We start from the raw sequence: 14939 nt of genomic DNA on the forward strand, positions 1-14939 counted from the left end.
CATTCTCAAAAGCAGCTTAAAGAAGATAAATTGAAGATTTGAAGGATTCATTGCATTATTAGTGAAATATGTTACTAGGTCAAATTAAGCCAATTTATTAGTAAGAAACATTCCACTTAAAGACAGAACAGTGTTATATTCCCAAAGCCTCCAAATGCCAGTCACCTCACGTTGCTCTTTATCAACTAACTATGAACAGTAAGGTAGGCACAGACCAAGCAGTTGGTAATACAGCTTGGCACGCAGACACCGGACGAGAGAGACTGCAGCAAGGGTTTCACGTGATCGTGTGTAATGTTCGTCCACACCTTAGTCTTCGACTTGGGACTACCGCCGTTCTGCCCTTCTTCAGAAGTCTCATCGGCCCTGCCAGAGTTCAGCCACCTTGTCTTCTCTCGCTGCTGTTTCTGAAAACTGTGCCTGAGAGGGGAGCAAGTGCCTGAGTCGCCTTCGCTTCCAAAGGAGTAGCCAGTTACACTGGCAGGAATCTCAACGTCACTGTACTTTTTTGCTTTTTCTCTCAGAGCAGGACATCGATAGGGATAGCCAGTTCTGTAACCCTATAAGTAAATGTACAGAAAAGATAAAATTCAGTTTTTATGAATCATATAATAATTGCAAATGTTTGTAATTGTGTGGTGGTGTTGCTGCACGGTGTAATTAGTTTCATAATTACATAATTAGTTGTGTAAAACAAATGCATATAGAATTAACATTAGTTTTAAAAATGGGGCTAGATTATGCTCCTTCCCTTAGCCCAATAAGTAACTTCATATTTACTCAATTTGTATCAAAGTACAAAAACCTAATTGCACTAGCTCAAATTCAACCACCTTCTACACATTCATAAAAGTATTCAGCAATACACATTCACTGTAACACAAAAACATCATCAGTGCAAATCAGCTGATATGGCAAGCAGTTGGCAAATATTTAGTGTAAATGCATGTTTGTAGACCAGCTGTGCATATAATTTACATGTATTCAAGTAATATCTAATTTAAACACATTCACAGAGGGCATAACGTCTGTGTTAATACATTTATCCTAGATCAACTACCACAGGAGAGCTGTTTTAATATAGCACATCAGGATAAAATAAGCATTAGAATAGCCAATAGGTCTCACGTTTTGAACGTTTAGCTATGCAGCACATTATCCTGGGTGCTGTGGCGCCAGGGATTGAAGAGCTGTACATACATACACACTGGGTCTGATCAGAAATATATGCTTGCCTCAGGAAATATTTTTTGGACACATTCCAAGGTTTTTTTAACGCATAGACAGAAAGCAAGTGCCTGGATGCAAGTCAAAAGCACTATAACATTCTGTGTACAACTGCATCACTAGAGTATTGAACAGCCTGAAGAATTAGCGCAAGGGTTTAAGTTATGTTTCATACTATAAGGTGACAGATTTAACACACCTCACGCTGTAAACTATGCACTGAATTTACAAAAGCCAAATTGTCTGAGCAGTGCATGAACCTTGCTATATGCGAGTCCAGGCTATCTCCGAAGCACCAGACCAGTAGTGATCTGTTTATGGATAACTACTCAGGAAGCAATTTCATCTTTTGAACTTTGCTTCACAGGCCCAAAGTCCCCCGGTATTCCAGTTTTGCCAACAATCTTTAGCTTTGAACGCTGATATATTAAACAAGTATTTGCAATGCAATAGGCCTAGCAGTTGTGAGGGTTTGAGCTAATGGCATTGTAAATGACAATGCCTTTTATTTATGTGTTTTGAAAACCTGCAAGAGGTGCGTAAGCACACAACTTGTACTGATAGTCCTTGCTTACGAGAAGCAAGTCTGGCAGTAAAAGAGGAGCAGTTACTGCCAGCCTTGCTTCTCATAAGCAAGTTCTATAAGTACAAAGTGCATCTTTACGCACCACTTGCAGGTTTTCAAAACACATAAATAAGAGGCAGTCATTTACAATGCCAATAGCTCAAACTCTTGCAAATACGAGACCAATTGCATTGCAAATGGTTGTTGCTAATTGGAATGTTTCTGGAGTTATTGTCCTGAGAGCGCATTTACTGGAATGATACGCATGATGTATATATATATATCCACACAATTGTCGATTAGTCTTTGAAAGACTAATCGACGATTGTTGGAGATTTAGGGGTTCGCGACCCCGTCACATTTAAGCGGCGGGGGTATCTTCGCGAAAAACTTTGTGGATATATATATATCTTTCAAGTTGTCTGTTAGACACATATCATAGTTGAATATATGACATTATTCCGCAAACTTTAATCCCGCATACCATGACTCCGCATTTATTACAACGCATGAGCCATTACTCCGCAGTACCATCACTCCTCAATCTTTTACCCCGCATATAACTTTACCACGCATGCCTTTCCAACGCAAAGGCATGTGTGGTGAAGTTATAAACTTAGTAAATGTGCTTACTATATATATCTATATATATAGATATATATACACACACTTAATAATGCATATGTATATAAATATATATATATATATATATATATATATATATATATATATATATATATATATATATATACCAACGTAGAGTTGAGCCCTCGTAAGAAGGATCCACTTAATCGGAAAACTTGCATCCATTTCATGGGGATCAGGTGCAGCAGGGAACACAGGAAAAACAGTCATCTCGTGTCTTTCGCCAGACCGGTTTCGGAATCTTGTCCCTTTTTCAATGCCGTCTGCATACATTAAAGGATGACCATGCACCTAATTTAAAGGTCCTGCCCAAGTGGGCGTGTCCGCTACACGCGGAATTCTGGTTCCTGTAGTGCATGGGAGTAAATCTCATGTGAGCCCTTCGGTGTAGCAGAGAATTAAAACAAAGTTTGTGAACCCATGTGGGCTGATGCACTGTGGTCCTGGTGGCCCTGTTGTCTTTGACCATCTGATCCCGGACCCCGATCTCCCGTGCAGGGATAGCGCCGTATGGAGCCATCACGGGTCCGCACTGAAGCGGCAGGCTTCCCTCCAGCGGCTGGACTCGTGCCGCAAAAACATACCAACGTAGAGTTGAGCCCTCGTAAGAAGGAGCCACTTAATCGGAAAACTTGCATCCATTTCATGAGATTTACTCCCATGCACTACAGGAACCAGAATTCCGCGTGTAGCGGACACGCCCACTTGGGCAGGACCTTTAAATTAGGTGCATGGTCATCCTTGAATGTATGCAGACGCCATTGAAAAAGGGACAAGATTCCGAAACCGGTCTGGCGAAAGACACGAGATGACTGTTTTTCCTGCTGCACCTGATCCCCATGAAATGGATGCAAGTTTTCCGATTAAGTGGCTCCTTCTTACGAGGGCTCAACTCTACGTTGGTATATATATAAATGTATAAATGTATATATATATATATATATATATATATATATATATATATATATATACATTTATACATTTTTACAAATATTTTGTTAATATATATGTATATAATATTTTTTAAATTACTCTTTTCACCCTAAAAACGAATTCCACCCTGCTCCCTTAAAATACCCCAGCACCCTAAAAACGAATTCCACCCTGCTCCCTTAAAATACCCCAGCACCCCAAAATCCTAACCCACCCTTACTCCTTAAAATACCCCAGCACCCTTAAACACTAACCCATCCTAACCCTAGAAATACCCCGGTACCCCAAAACCTAGCCCTGAACCCTAAATTACCCCAAACCTACCCATGAACCCTAAAAATACCCCTGTACCCCAAAACCCAAACCTAGCCCGGAACCCTAAATTACCCCAGTACCCCCAAACCTACCCCGGAACCCTAAAATACCCCTGTACCCCAAAACTCCACCTGAACCCTAAAATGCCCCAGTACCCCCAAACCTACCCCTGAACTCTAAAAATACCCCTGTACCCCAAAACCCAAACCTACCCCATAACTCAAAAAATACCCCTGTACCCCAAAACATAACCTACCCCTGAACCCTAAAATACCCCTGCACCCCAAAACCCAAACCTAGCCCTGAACCCTAAAAACACCCCTGTACCACAAAACCGAAACCTACCCCTGAATCCTAAAATACCCCTGCACCCCAAACCTACCCCTGAACCCTAAAATACCCCTGCACCCCAAACCTACCCCTGAACCCTAAAAATACCCCTGTACCCCAAAACTCAAACCTAGCCCTGAACCCTAAAAATACCCCTATACCCCATAACCCAAACCTAGCCCTGAACCCTAAAAATACCCCTATACCCCAGAACCCAAACCTACCCCTGCACCCCAAAACCCAAACCTACCCCTGCACCCCAAAACCCAAACCTACCCCTGCACCCCAAAACCCAAACCTACCCCTGCACCCCAAAACCCAAACCTACCCCCCAAAACCCAAACCTACCCCCCAAAACCCAAACCTACCCCTGCACCCCAAACCTACCCCTGCACCCCAAACCTACCCCTGCACCCCAAACCTACCCCTGCACCCCAAAACCCAAACCTACCCCTGCACCCCAAAACCCAAACCTACCCCTGAACCCTAAAAATACCCCTATACCCCAGAACCCAAACCTAGCCCTGAAGCCTAAAAATACCCCTATACCCCAGAACCCAAACCTAGCCCTGTACCCTAAAAATACACCTGTACCCCAAAACCTAGCCCTGAAGCCTAAAAATACCCCTGTACCCCAATACCCAAACCTATCCCTTAACCCTTAAATACCTCTGTACCCCATAACCCGAGCCCACCCTTAAAATACCCCTGAACCCCTAAAACATACCCCAACACCCCCAAACTAAAACCATATACTTACCTTAAACTTAAATTTGAAAAACATATGCTTTACCATTCATGCATTTACAACGAATTTCGTGGTAAAAGCATATAAAATGTAATGGTATGCGATATATTAGTATTGCGGAGGAATGGTACTTGCGTTGTAATGGTATGAGGAGTGAAGGTATGCGGAGTGAAAGTTGCGGAGTGAAGGTGTTTTACCATCATAGTTATTTGATATATTTATGTGTAAAAAAAGGGGGTTTGCTGCCCATCCACTTTGCTCTCCGCTTCTGCATGACCACTGCATATAATGTTGGCTGTGGAGTGAATGAGAATGTTGGAGCAAGAGGCGAGCATGTGCATGGAGGGGTGAGCATTTGACAGTTGGCAGAGGGAGCAGCGGCAGCCAGCAGGGCTCTGTACATGAATCTTAAAATAAAATTTCAGGGACTCAAAAGCGCTGCTTCTTGACAATTGTATACCAGCAACATCTGTACACCAGCCCTTCTGCCTCGGTCTAGAGTGGCTGTTCAAGGCTTCTTTCTTTATGGCCCTCTCCTGTGGCTTGGGCCTATAGCTCCGTGAAATGGACCCCTAAGCACAGATACGTGCCTCGGCAGCGCGATCTAATGCTGTAGTCAGGCTTCTAAGATAACTGCTAATGAAGATTGGTGCATTCTAATCACAGATACCCAGAGTAAAAAACCCCCATGCAGGCTTGCCTCCCACCTCACACAGTCGCTGCCTGTAACCCTGCCCACCTCGCCAGCCAGATAAGCCTGGAACCCCTGTGATGCCGTTGCTTAGGCACTCGCCCATTACGCCTTAGTTTGATCGATGCTACTAGATTGTGTATCCAGAAACCCATGTAAAGGTACAGCGGCAAAACCACATTAAAGCATAGAGTGCTTTCATAACATGTCCCTGTGAAATACTGTATATGGGAAATCCTGATCACTTACATTTTCTGCGAGGGTAGCATCACTTGGCAGCCCTGAAGGGAGCGGGGCGAGCTCAGCATGCGCACAGTGTGCGTCATTGTGGTTCTGAGTTACAAGTCTTTACTTACTCCATTGATCTAATAGTCAGGCGCATGGCCGCTTTGAGGGTAATTTTGGATTTGGGGTAAATAGGCAATGTATTACGGTAGCGTGACAGTAAATGAGCCTTCCGCAGTGGACCTCTGTCGGGTGACTCATGGCACCTCTCGAGCGCATGCGCTTTAGAAATGTTTAACAGGCATTGAAGGTGTGCATTCAAAGTCTGCTTTCTGTAACCGAACCCGTTAAAAGCTTGAGGCTCTATAAAATGGAACATCATAACAGCCCAGCAGCCAGCGGAGCACAGATTATTCCACCTAATGAGGGGACTTGGACTTTGGGAGAGAACAGAGCTACAAAGATGAGGAAATTGGAGTGAAAACTGTGAAGGTGTTTCTAAAATAAAAAAAATGACGGAAAAAGGCATAGTCAACGACAACGAGACACGCAAGGTCATGAACTCCATCCACTCAGGGTCTCCGTCAGACCCGTGCCCACACCACGTATTCAAGAAAGCAGACGCAGCCATCGCACCCCAACTACGGAAGGTCATCAACATCTCCTTCGAAACAGCGACATTCCCAAAAAGCTGGAAGCACGCTGAAATCAACGCCCTCCTCAAGAAGCCCAAGGTGGACCCCAAAGACCTCAAGAACTTCCGGCCCATCTCCCTGCTCCCATTCCCGGCAAAGGCCATCGTCAACAAGCAACTGGCCTGCCACCTGGAAGACAACAACATCCTGGACCCATCCCAATCCGGATTCAGACGAAACCACAGCTCCGAGACAGCACTCATCGCCGCCACAGACGACATCAGGTGCCAACTAGACAACGGCGAAACATCAGCCCTCATCCTCCTGGACCGGTCGGCCGCCTTCGACACGGTCTGCCATCGCACTCTAAAGACACTCCTCCTAGAAGCCGGAATCCAAGAGAAGGCCCTTGACTGGACCACGTCCTTCCTCTCCGGCAGAACCCAGAGCGTCCGCCTCCCTCCCTTCCAATCCGAAGCCACCGACATCATCTGCGGCGTCCCCCAGGGCTCATCCCTGAGCCCGACTCTGTTCAACATCTACATGGCCCCCATCGCACAAGTGGCCCGCCATCACGACCTCAACATCATCTCCTACACCGACGACACACAGCTCATCCTCTCCCTCACCAAGGACCCACACCACCAAAACCAACCTTCACGAGGGAATGAAGGCCGTCGCCGACTGGATGAGGAGCAGCCGTCTGAAGCTGAACTAGGACAAGACGGAGGTCCTCATCCTCGGACCCACCCCCTCAGCCTGGGACAACTCCTGGTGGCCGACCACACTGGGAACAGCACCAACACCCACCGACCATGCACCCAACCTAGGAGTCATCCTCGACTCCTCCCTCGCCATGTCTACGCAGGTTAACGTCGTCTCCTTATTTATTTATTTTTTGCATTTGTATGGCGCGCAGCTACCCAACAAGGGTTTCCCGGCGCCGCTCCTCCTGCTACAACACCCTCCGCAGGATCTACAATTGGATCCCGACCGAAACAAGAAAAATGGTTACACAGGCCCTCGTCAGCAGCAGACTGGACTACGGCAAGGAATCCCAGCCAAACACCTACGACGACTACAACGCATCCAAAACGCCTCCGCCCGACTGATCGTCAACATCCCCGCCGCATCCACATCACCCCCCACCTGAGAGACCTACACTGGCTCCCCGTCGACAAGAGGATCCCCTTCAAGCTCTTCACCCACACACACAAAGCACTCCACAATGCCGGACCAGCCTACCTGAACAGCAGACTCCGCTTCTACACCCCCACCCTCCAGCTCCGCACCGCCAGCCTCGCACTCGCTGCTGTCCCCCGCATCCAACGAACGACCTCCGGCAGCAGATCCTTCTCCTACCTCACCGCCAAGACCTGGAACACCCTCCCTACCCACATACTACAGACCCAAGACCTACTCGCCTTCAGAAGACTCCTCAAGACCTGGCTCTTCGAGCAGTAGCAGCACCCCCCTCCCCATAGCGCCTTGGGACCCTCACGGGTAAGTAGCGCGCTCTATTAGTACTCTGATTGATTGATAGTTGGATGTAACTGAAACACAGAGTCCTATACCCTTTAAAGTGAGCTTACCTGTCCCGCTCTATTCCGGTTCTCTCCTGAAAGAAAGCCCTTTAGCGCAGCAGTGGGTGCACCTCGGTGAAAGGGAAGGGGTAGGAGGAGGCATGCAGTCCGGTGGTAGACGCTGGGGCCAGGAAGGACCGAACGTGAACGATGAGAGAAAACGAAGAGTACTGCAAGAAAAACAAGCGGTCTGCACTTTTCAAGCACTCATGCTTGTGGCGGCATCCACCTTGCAGGAGGTGGATGCAGCCACAAGCACGAATGCTTGAAAAGTGCAGACCGACTCCTAAAGGCCCTCCCCTGGAGCAGCGCATGTGTGCTGCGCTAGGCTCCACCTAATAAAAGGCACGAAGCTACAGCAGCCTAGAGTGGTACCGTGAAGTTAACCCTAGGGCAGGAATTGTAAACAGGTTCAAGTCATTATCTGTGGAAAAGAGTCTGAATGTTACTTCTAAGCTTAGATTCTTTGCCAGCTACCACCTGGAAACGCTACCTGTGAAGTGCTAACATTTATTTCAGCATCTGTCAGCTGTTCGAGTCATTTTAATTGTTTTAATCGTAATTTTAAAAGTGTGTATTTTCACTCTGTGGTGCAGACAGCATACCCCTAGGCCACCTGCACGCATTTTCGCTATCACTTTACGGCTCTAGCGGACGTTTTGGGCTTTAATTTGGGGTTAGGGAAATCATGCCACGGCGGCCATCTTGAGTGTGGCCCAGAGCGGTGTGAGCACTCTAGTGGAACACATAAAAGGAAACGGTCGTTCTACCGCGCTAGCGGTCGCGTTTGCGGAAGCACCGTCCCTAGCGCCGGAGTCTCGCCTGAGTCAGCCCGTCTGCGCCCGTCCGCGCTCAGACGGGCTCAGGGCACCGGCAAGACCCCTATTTTTCCGTGAGTAACTTTGTGTTCTTTGTTCCTATTTTACACACTATGTTTCTCTCGTATTCTGCTGAGGAACTATATTCATGGCGCCGTACTCCTAGTAAGAACTGCTCTGTATGCACACTGCCCTTCCCCAATTTTAAATGTCACCACTGCGGATTTGCACTGGGAATGTCGGCGAGCTGCAGCTTGCTGAAACGCCATTGCAGACGCAGCAGGTCTGGTTTATTCAAAACTGTTTCTTTACACTCCTCTTTACAGTTCTGGAGTATCAATTGTAGATCTCTCCCACAACGTAAGTATAACATCTTTGATTTTATTACTGATGAGCAACCGGATGCAGTATTTCTCACGGAAACCTGGCTACATGACAGTTCTGGCCCCGATATTGCTGCTGCAATTCCCCCTAATTATGTCATCGCAAGAAAGGATAGAGGTTCAGGTAAAGGGGGGGGGGGGGATAGCCATGATTTTTAAAACTAAGTACACGTGTAAATTTGAAGATATTCCTCTTAAAGGTTGCGAGGCAGCTCTGTTTAAGTTGACTACTAGCCCACAGTTCACAATGACAGGTTTATTAATTTACCGCCCCCCTGGGAATGCTAATTCCTGGGTTTCTTCTTTGCCGGATTTCCTAGCCCCCTTGCTGCTTAGAGCAGCCAACTTCACGATTCTTGGGGATTTAAATATTCATCTCGAAGACTCCGATTGCACGTCTAGTAAACAGCTTATTTCTATTCTTGAAGTCTTTAAAATTCAGCTACTGAATTCTGCCCCTACACACCATGCTGGTCACTTATTAGATCCCATCTTGTCAAATCTGCAGTTGGACTGCTCTCAAAAAGCACGCCCAATAGAATGGTCCGACCACTTTGCTGTTCCTTTTTCATTAGATACTACCAGGACAGCATCATGGATTGGAAAGGGAATAGACAAACGGACACGCAGTTGGGGGAAAATGAACATGCCAGTACTCAATAAACAATTATTAGGGACACTTCCTAACACTGACCTTCCTATCTCTGCACTAAATTGCGCAGTCGGTCAGTGGCTAAATAATGCTGTTGATTCTATGCTTCCTTTGACATCTAAGAAATCTATGCCTCATCACCCCCCTGCACCATGGTTTTCTGACAAGCTTAAGTGCCTTCGCACCCAATGTAAGACCCTAGAAAGAAAGTGGAGGCTTAACTATTCCCCTACTTACAAAGTAGCATATAAAGAAGCCCTGAAGGGCTATCATAAAAGCTGTAAAACAGCCAGAGCAGACTTTACTAAAAAAATAGTCTCAGATGCACAAAATTGCCCCAAGGTGCTTTTTTCAGTTGTAGAAAAACTGACAGGAGCAGACTCCATTCCTACACCCCCCCGCGCTTGACGCGGTTCAATGTCAATCCTTAGCTGACTTTTTCGTCAAGAAAGTGGAGACGATTTATGATCTCTTTACTCCGTTACCGGTGGTGACACCTTCTGCATCTGGCTCTGTTCAGTCACTTGCTAGTGCCGATGATGTCGTAAAACTCTCTGTATGGCAGCCACTAGACAATGTTTCTTTCTCTTCTTGTTTAAATAGTGTGCGCTCTGGTTCCCCGTGCGATGCACTTCCGGTCAAAATATTGAAACAACTAGATTCTTCCACCCATCAGATCTTTGTTAAGTTGTTAAATGCCTCACTTACTGAGGCATATGTCCCCCAGCCATGGAAACACGCTATGGTAGTGCCCTTGTTAAAAAAGACTGGTGCTGATATTTTGAATCCTGCTAATTTTCGTCCTATATCCCTGCTGCCCATCTTTTCTAAAGTGTTAGAGACACACATTAACACCCAGCTTACTGAACTGGTGGAAAGTTCTGTTTTTTACACTCTTCCCAGTCGGGTTTTCGGGCCCGCCACTCGACCGAGACAACCCTTCTTGGGGTAACAGAGAGTTTCCGACACGGTGTCGATCAGGGTGAAACTATGGCGCTCATCCTGTTGGATTTGAGCGCAGCTTTCGACACCGTGTCACATTCCATCCTCCTTGACTCTCTGCGGTCTCTTGGTGTGACTGGTATGGCCTTAGCCTGGGTGGCCTCCTTTCTTGGTGAGCGAACCTTTCAAGTGTTCTCCTCGAAGGCGGCATCAGTGGTCTGTCCATCAGCGCGGGGTGTCCCCCAAGGATCATTACTCAGCCCCCTATTGTTCAATCTTTTTGTAAAACCCTTGGCTAACATCGTAGAGCAGGCGGGGCTGACCTTGTTCTCTTACGCAGACGACACCCAGATTGTCTTCTCCATATCAGGGCGAGACGAGAATAACCCCTCTGCACTAAAGTCTGGCCTCACTCTTACGGCCGACTGGATGCAGAGGAATTGTCTCAAACTGAATGGGGAGAAGACAGAGGTGGTCATTCTGGGCAGAAATAAGAACTTATGGGGCCCTCAGCACTGGCCAAATGAGATGGGTTCACTTCCTGTGCCCACACATGCTGTACGCAATTTGGGCATCCTAATTGACGACAAGTTAACAATGAAGCAGCAGGCCACTAAGGTCGCAGCAACCTGTTTTTCCATTCTTAGGTGGCTACAAAAGATCCTATGGATGCTTCCTACTCCCTCCCGTAGAACGGTTGTCCAGGCATTGATAACATCTCGCCTGGACTATGGTAATATACTTTATTTGGGTGCGGACGCAGCCACTATTAAAGTACTGCAGGTTGTACAAAATGCAGCCGCGAGACTTTTGAAGAATGTTCCTAGAAGAACTTCGGCATCATTTGCCTTGCAGGATCTTCACTGGCTTAAGGTCTCTAGTCGCATAAAGTTTAAGACATTGTGCTACATGTTTAGAATCAAGCAAGGCACTGCACCTACATACTTACAAAAGCTGGTGCAACCTTACAGGCCCTAGCGCACTTTACGATCTTCGGAAATTGGGAATTTCATTGTACCAAGATTTAAGCTGGTAAGGACGATCCTTTTCCTATCTTGGTCCCAAATATTGGAATGCCCTGCCCACAGCTCTCAAACTAGAGACTAGTCTTCTTCGCTTTCGCAGAGCACTGAAAACGCTGTTGTTCACATAAGTAGTTGGTACCTATATGCTGGCTTTGTTTGACATCTTCTTCTCTAGTCTATCCCTAGCGCCGGGAAACCCACTGCGGGTAGCTGTGCGCGGTAAAAGTTTAAATAAATAAATAAATAAATAGAACAGCTGTGAGATAAAATGCTCTCCTAATCTTTATTTAGGGCAGTAATTAAAAATGTATGCAAATAAAATTGCATGAGGGTGATTGGAAACTTTCAACAAATAAAGCACATACAATTTGTTGATCACTCATTTAATCCCTTAGGAGATCAAGCGAGTCTTATTGGACATTTGGGGTTGCATATAAAACAAGCCACGAGCTTTGAAGGACACCCTAACGCATGCTTGGAAATGTCTCACCTAGCAGCACCAAATAACAATCTTAAGAAACCAGTACTAATCCCTGGAGATTTTTGAGCGCCCATACATAGCAGTGTTACCAATTTTGTGCAACTCATTAATTTAGCTATAGGAGCAGCCACAGGGATATCTATATATAAAAATGAACAGGGACAAAGAAGCACAGGATCTATTCTCTAATCGTAATGCAGGCTCCTCCATAGGTACAGCTGTGGGTGCGAGTAAGGAGCAGAAACAAGAAGGTCTTAGAGCCAAGTTCGTTAAATTGGAACGGCTCAAAAAAGCAGAACTAAATAAATGGTGGGATGCTGCCACCTTGAAACAGTATTTGGTTTTGAACAGAATTCCTAGGGGACTACGGTCACAAATTATGCCCACCTATGAGGACCTTGAGCCAGATCTTTTGGACACTTGGGAAAAGGAGTTGACTAGCAGCTCGAGGAACCTAATAAACATCCTGATTGAAAATGCTGAAAGGAAAATAAAAAAATTATTGATGGAGATTGAGGCCTTAGAAGACGAGATCAAAGTACTTGATATTCCAGAGGCTACTATGAAAAACTATGCAATCTTGGACGAAATTTTGGCTGATATGCAGATAGATATCAAGAGAAGGAAAGCAAAAAAACTTAAAAGAGATGAGAATGATTACCGTACAGGTCGCGTATTTACTTTTGCACGACGCTTTGACCATCTAATGAATAAACCACTACCTAGTAAGAACAAGCATTTACAATGCAATGGTTTTGCCTTTGTTAAAGTTAGAGCTATTGGCATTGCTCTTGACACTCTGAAGCTCCACTCTGAAGCTCCACTCTGAAGCTCCACTCTGAAGCTCCACTCTGCACTCTGAAGCTGCACTCTCCACTCTGAAGCTGCACTCTCCACTCTGAAGCTGCACTCTCCACTCTGAAGCTGCACTCTCCACTCTGAAGCTGCACTCTCCACTCTGAAGCTGCACTCTCCACTCTGAAGCTGCACTCTCCACTCTGAAGCTGCACTCTCCACTCTGAAGCTGCACTCTCCACTCTGAAGCTCCACTCTGAAGCTCCACTCTCCACTCTGAAGCTCCACTCTGAAGCTCCACTCTGAAGCTCCACTCTGAAGCTCCACTCTGAAGCTCCACTCTGAAGCTCCACTCTGAAGCTCCACTCTCCACTCTGAAGCTCCACTCTCCACTCTGAAGCTGCACTCTCCACTCTGAAGCTGCACTCTCCACTCTGAAGCTGCACTCTCCACTCTGAAGCTGCACTCTCCACTCTGAAGCTCCACTCTCCACTCTGAAGCTCCACTCTCCACTCTGAAGCTCCACTCTCCACTCTGAAGCTCCACTCTCCACTCTGAAGCTCCACTCTCCACTCTGAAGCTCCACTCTCCACTCTGAAGCTCCACTCTCCACTCTGAAGCTCCACTCTGAAGCTCCACTCTGAAGCTCCACTCTGAAGCTCCACTCTGAAGCTCCACTCTGAAGCTCCACTCTGAAGCTCCACTCTGAAGCTCCACTCTGAAGCTCCACTCTGAAGCTCCACTCTGAAGCTCCACTCTGAAGCTCCACTCTGAAGCTCCACTCTGAAGCTCCACTCTGAAGCTCCACTCTGCACTCTGAAGCTCCACTCTGAAGCTGCACTCTCCACTCTGAAGCTCCACTCTGAAGCTGCACTCTCCACTCTGAAGCTGCACTCTGAAGCTGCACTCTCCACTCTGAAGCTGCACTCTGCACTCTGAAGCTGCACTCTGCACTCTGAAGCTGCACTCTCCACTCTGAAGCTGCACTCTCCACTCTGAAGCTGCACTCTGCACTCTGAAGCTGCACTCTCCACTCTGAAGCTGCACTCTCCACTCTGAAGCTGCACTCTCCACTCTGAAGCTGCACTCTCCACTCTGAAGCTGCACTCTCCACTCTGAAGCTGCACTCTCCACTCTGAAGCTGCACTCTCCACTCTGAAGCTGCACTCTCCACTCTGAAGCTGCACTCTCCACTCTGAAGCTGCACTCTCCACTCTGAAGCTGCACTCTCCACTCTGAAGCTGCACTCTCCACTCTGAAGCTGCACTCTCCACTCTGAAGCTCCACTCTGAAGCTCCACTCTCCACTCTGAAGCTCCACTCTGAAGCTCCACTCTGAAGCTCCACTCTGAAGCTCCACTCTGAAGCTCCACTCTGAAGCTCCACTCTGAAGCTCCACTCTCCACTCTGAAGCTGCACTCTCCACTCTGAAGCTGCACTCTCCACTCTGAAGCTCCACTCTCCACTCTGAAGCTCCACTCTCCACTCTGAAGCTCCACTCTCCACTCTGAAGCTCCACTCTCCACTCTGAAGCTCCACTCTCCACTCTGAAGCTCCACTCTGAAGCTCCACTCTGAAGCTCCACTCTGAAGCTCCACTCTGAAGCTCCACTCTGAAGCTCCACTCTGAAGCTCCACTCTGAAGCTCCACTCTGAAGCTCCACTCTGAAGCTCCACTCTGAAGCTCCACTCTGAAGCTCCACTCTGAAGCTCCACTCTGAAGCTCCACTCTGAAGCTCCACTCTGAAGCTCCACTCTGAAGCTCCACTCTGAAGCTCCACTCTGAAGCTCCACTCTGCACTCTGAAGCTCCACTCTGCACTCTGAAGCTCCACTCTGCACTCTGAAGCGCCACTCTGCACTCTGAAGCTCCACTCTGAAGCTCCACTCTGAAGCTCCACTCTGCACTCTGAAGCGCCACTCTGAAGCGCCACTCTGAAGCGCCACTC

At 47.1% G+C, this 14939-nt stretch overlaps 1 protein-coding gene across 12 annotated transcripts in view; it reads right to left on the reverse strand.

Annotated features, from left to right (window-relative positions):
* Positions 1 to 14939, reverse strand: part of ADD1 (adducin 1) — a 634474-nt gene that overhangs the window by 154145 nt on the left and 465390 nt on the right. For 7 of the 12 annotated variants that reach the window (XM_078678558.1, XM_078678561.1, XM_078678553.1 and 4 more), the window contains one exon: positions 309 to 560. In XM_078678558.1, coding sequence (XP_078534684.1) covers positions 309 to 560 — 252 coding nt within the window. Of the gene's footprint in view, positions 1 to 215; positions 561 to 14939 lie in introns of all 12 variants that reach the window. The other 5 variants (XM_078678556.1, XM_078678551.1, XM_078678552.1 and 2 more) reach the window with 1 other exon arrangement.

This window comes from Lissotriton helveticus, chromosome 2_2 (assembly GCF_964261635.1).
Source record: "Lissotriton helveticus chromosome 2_2, aLisHel1.1, whole genome shotgun sequence".
In the NCBI taxonomy this organism is placed as follows: Eukaryota; Metazoa; Chordata; class Amphibia; order Caudata; family Salamandridae; genus Lissotriton; species Lissotriton helveticus.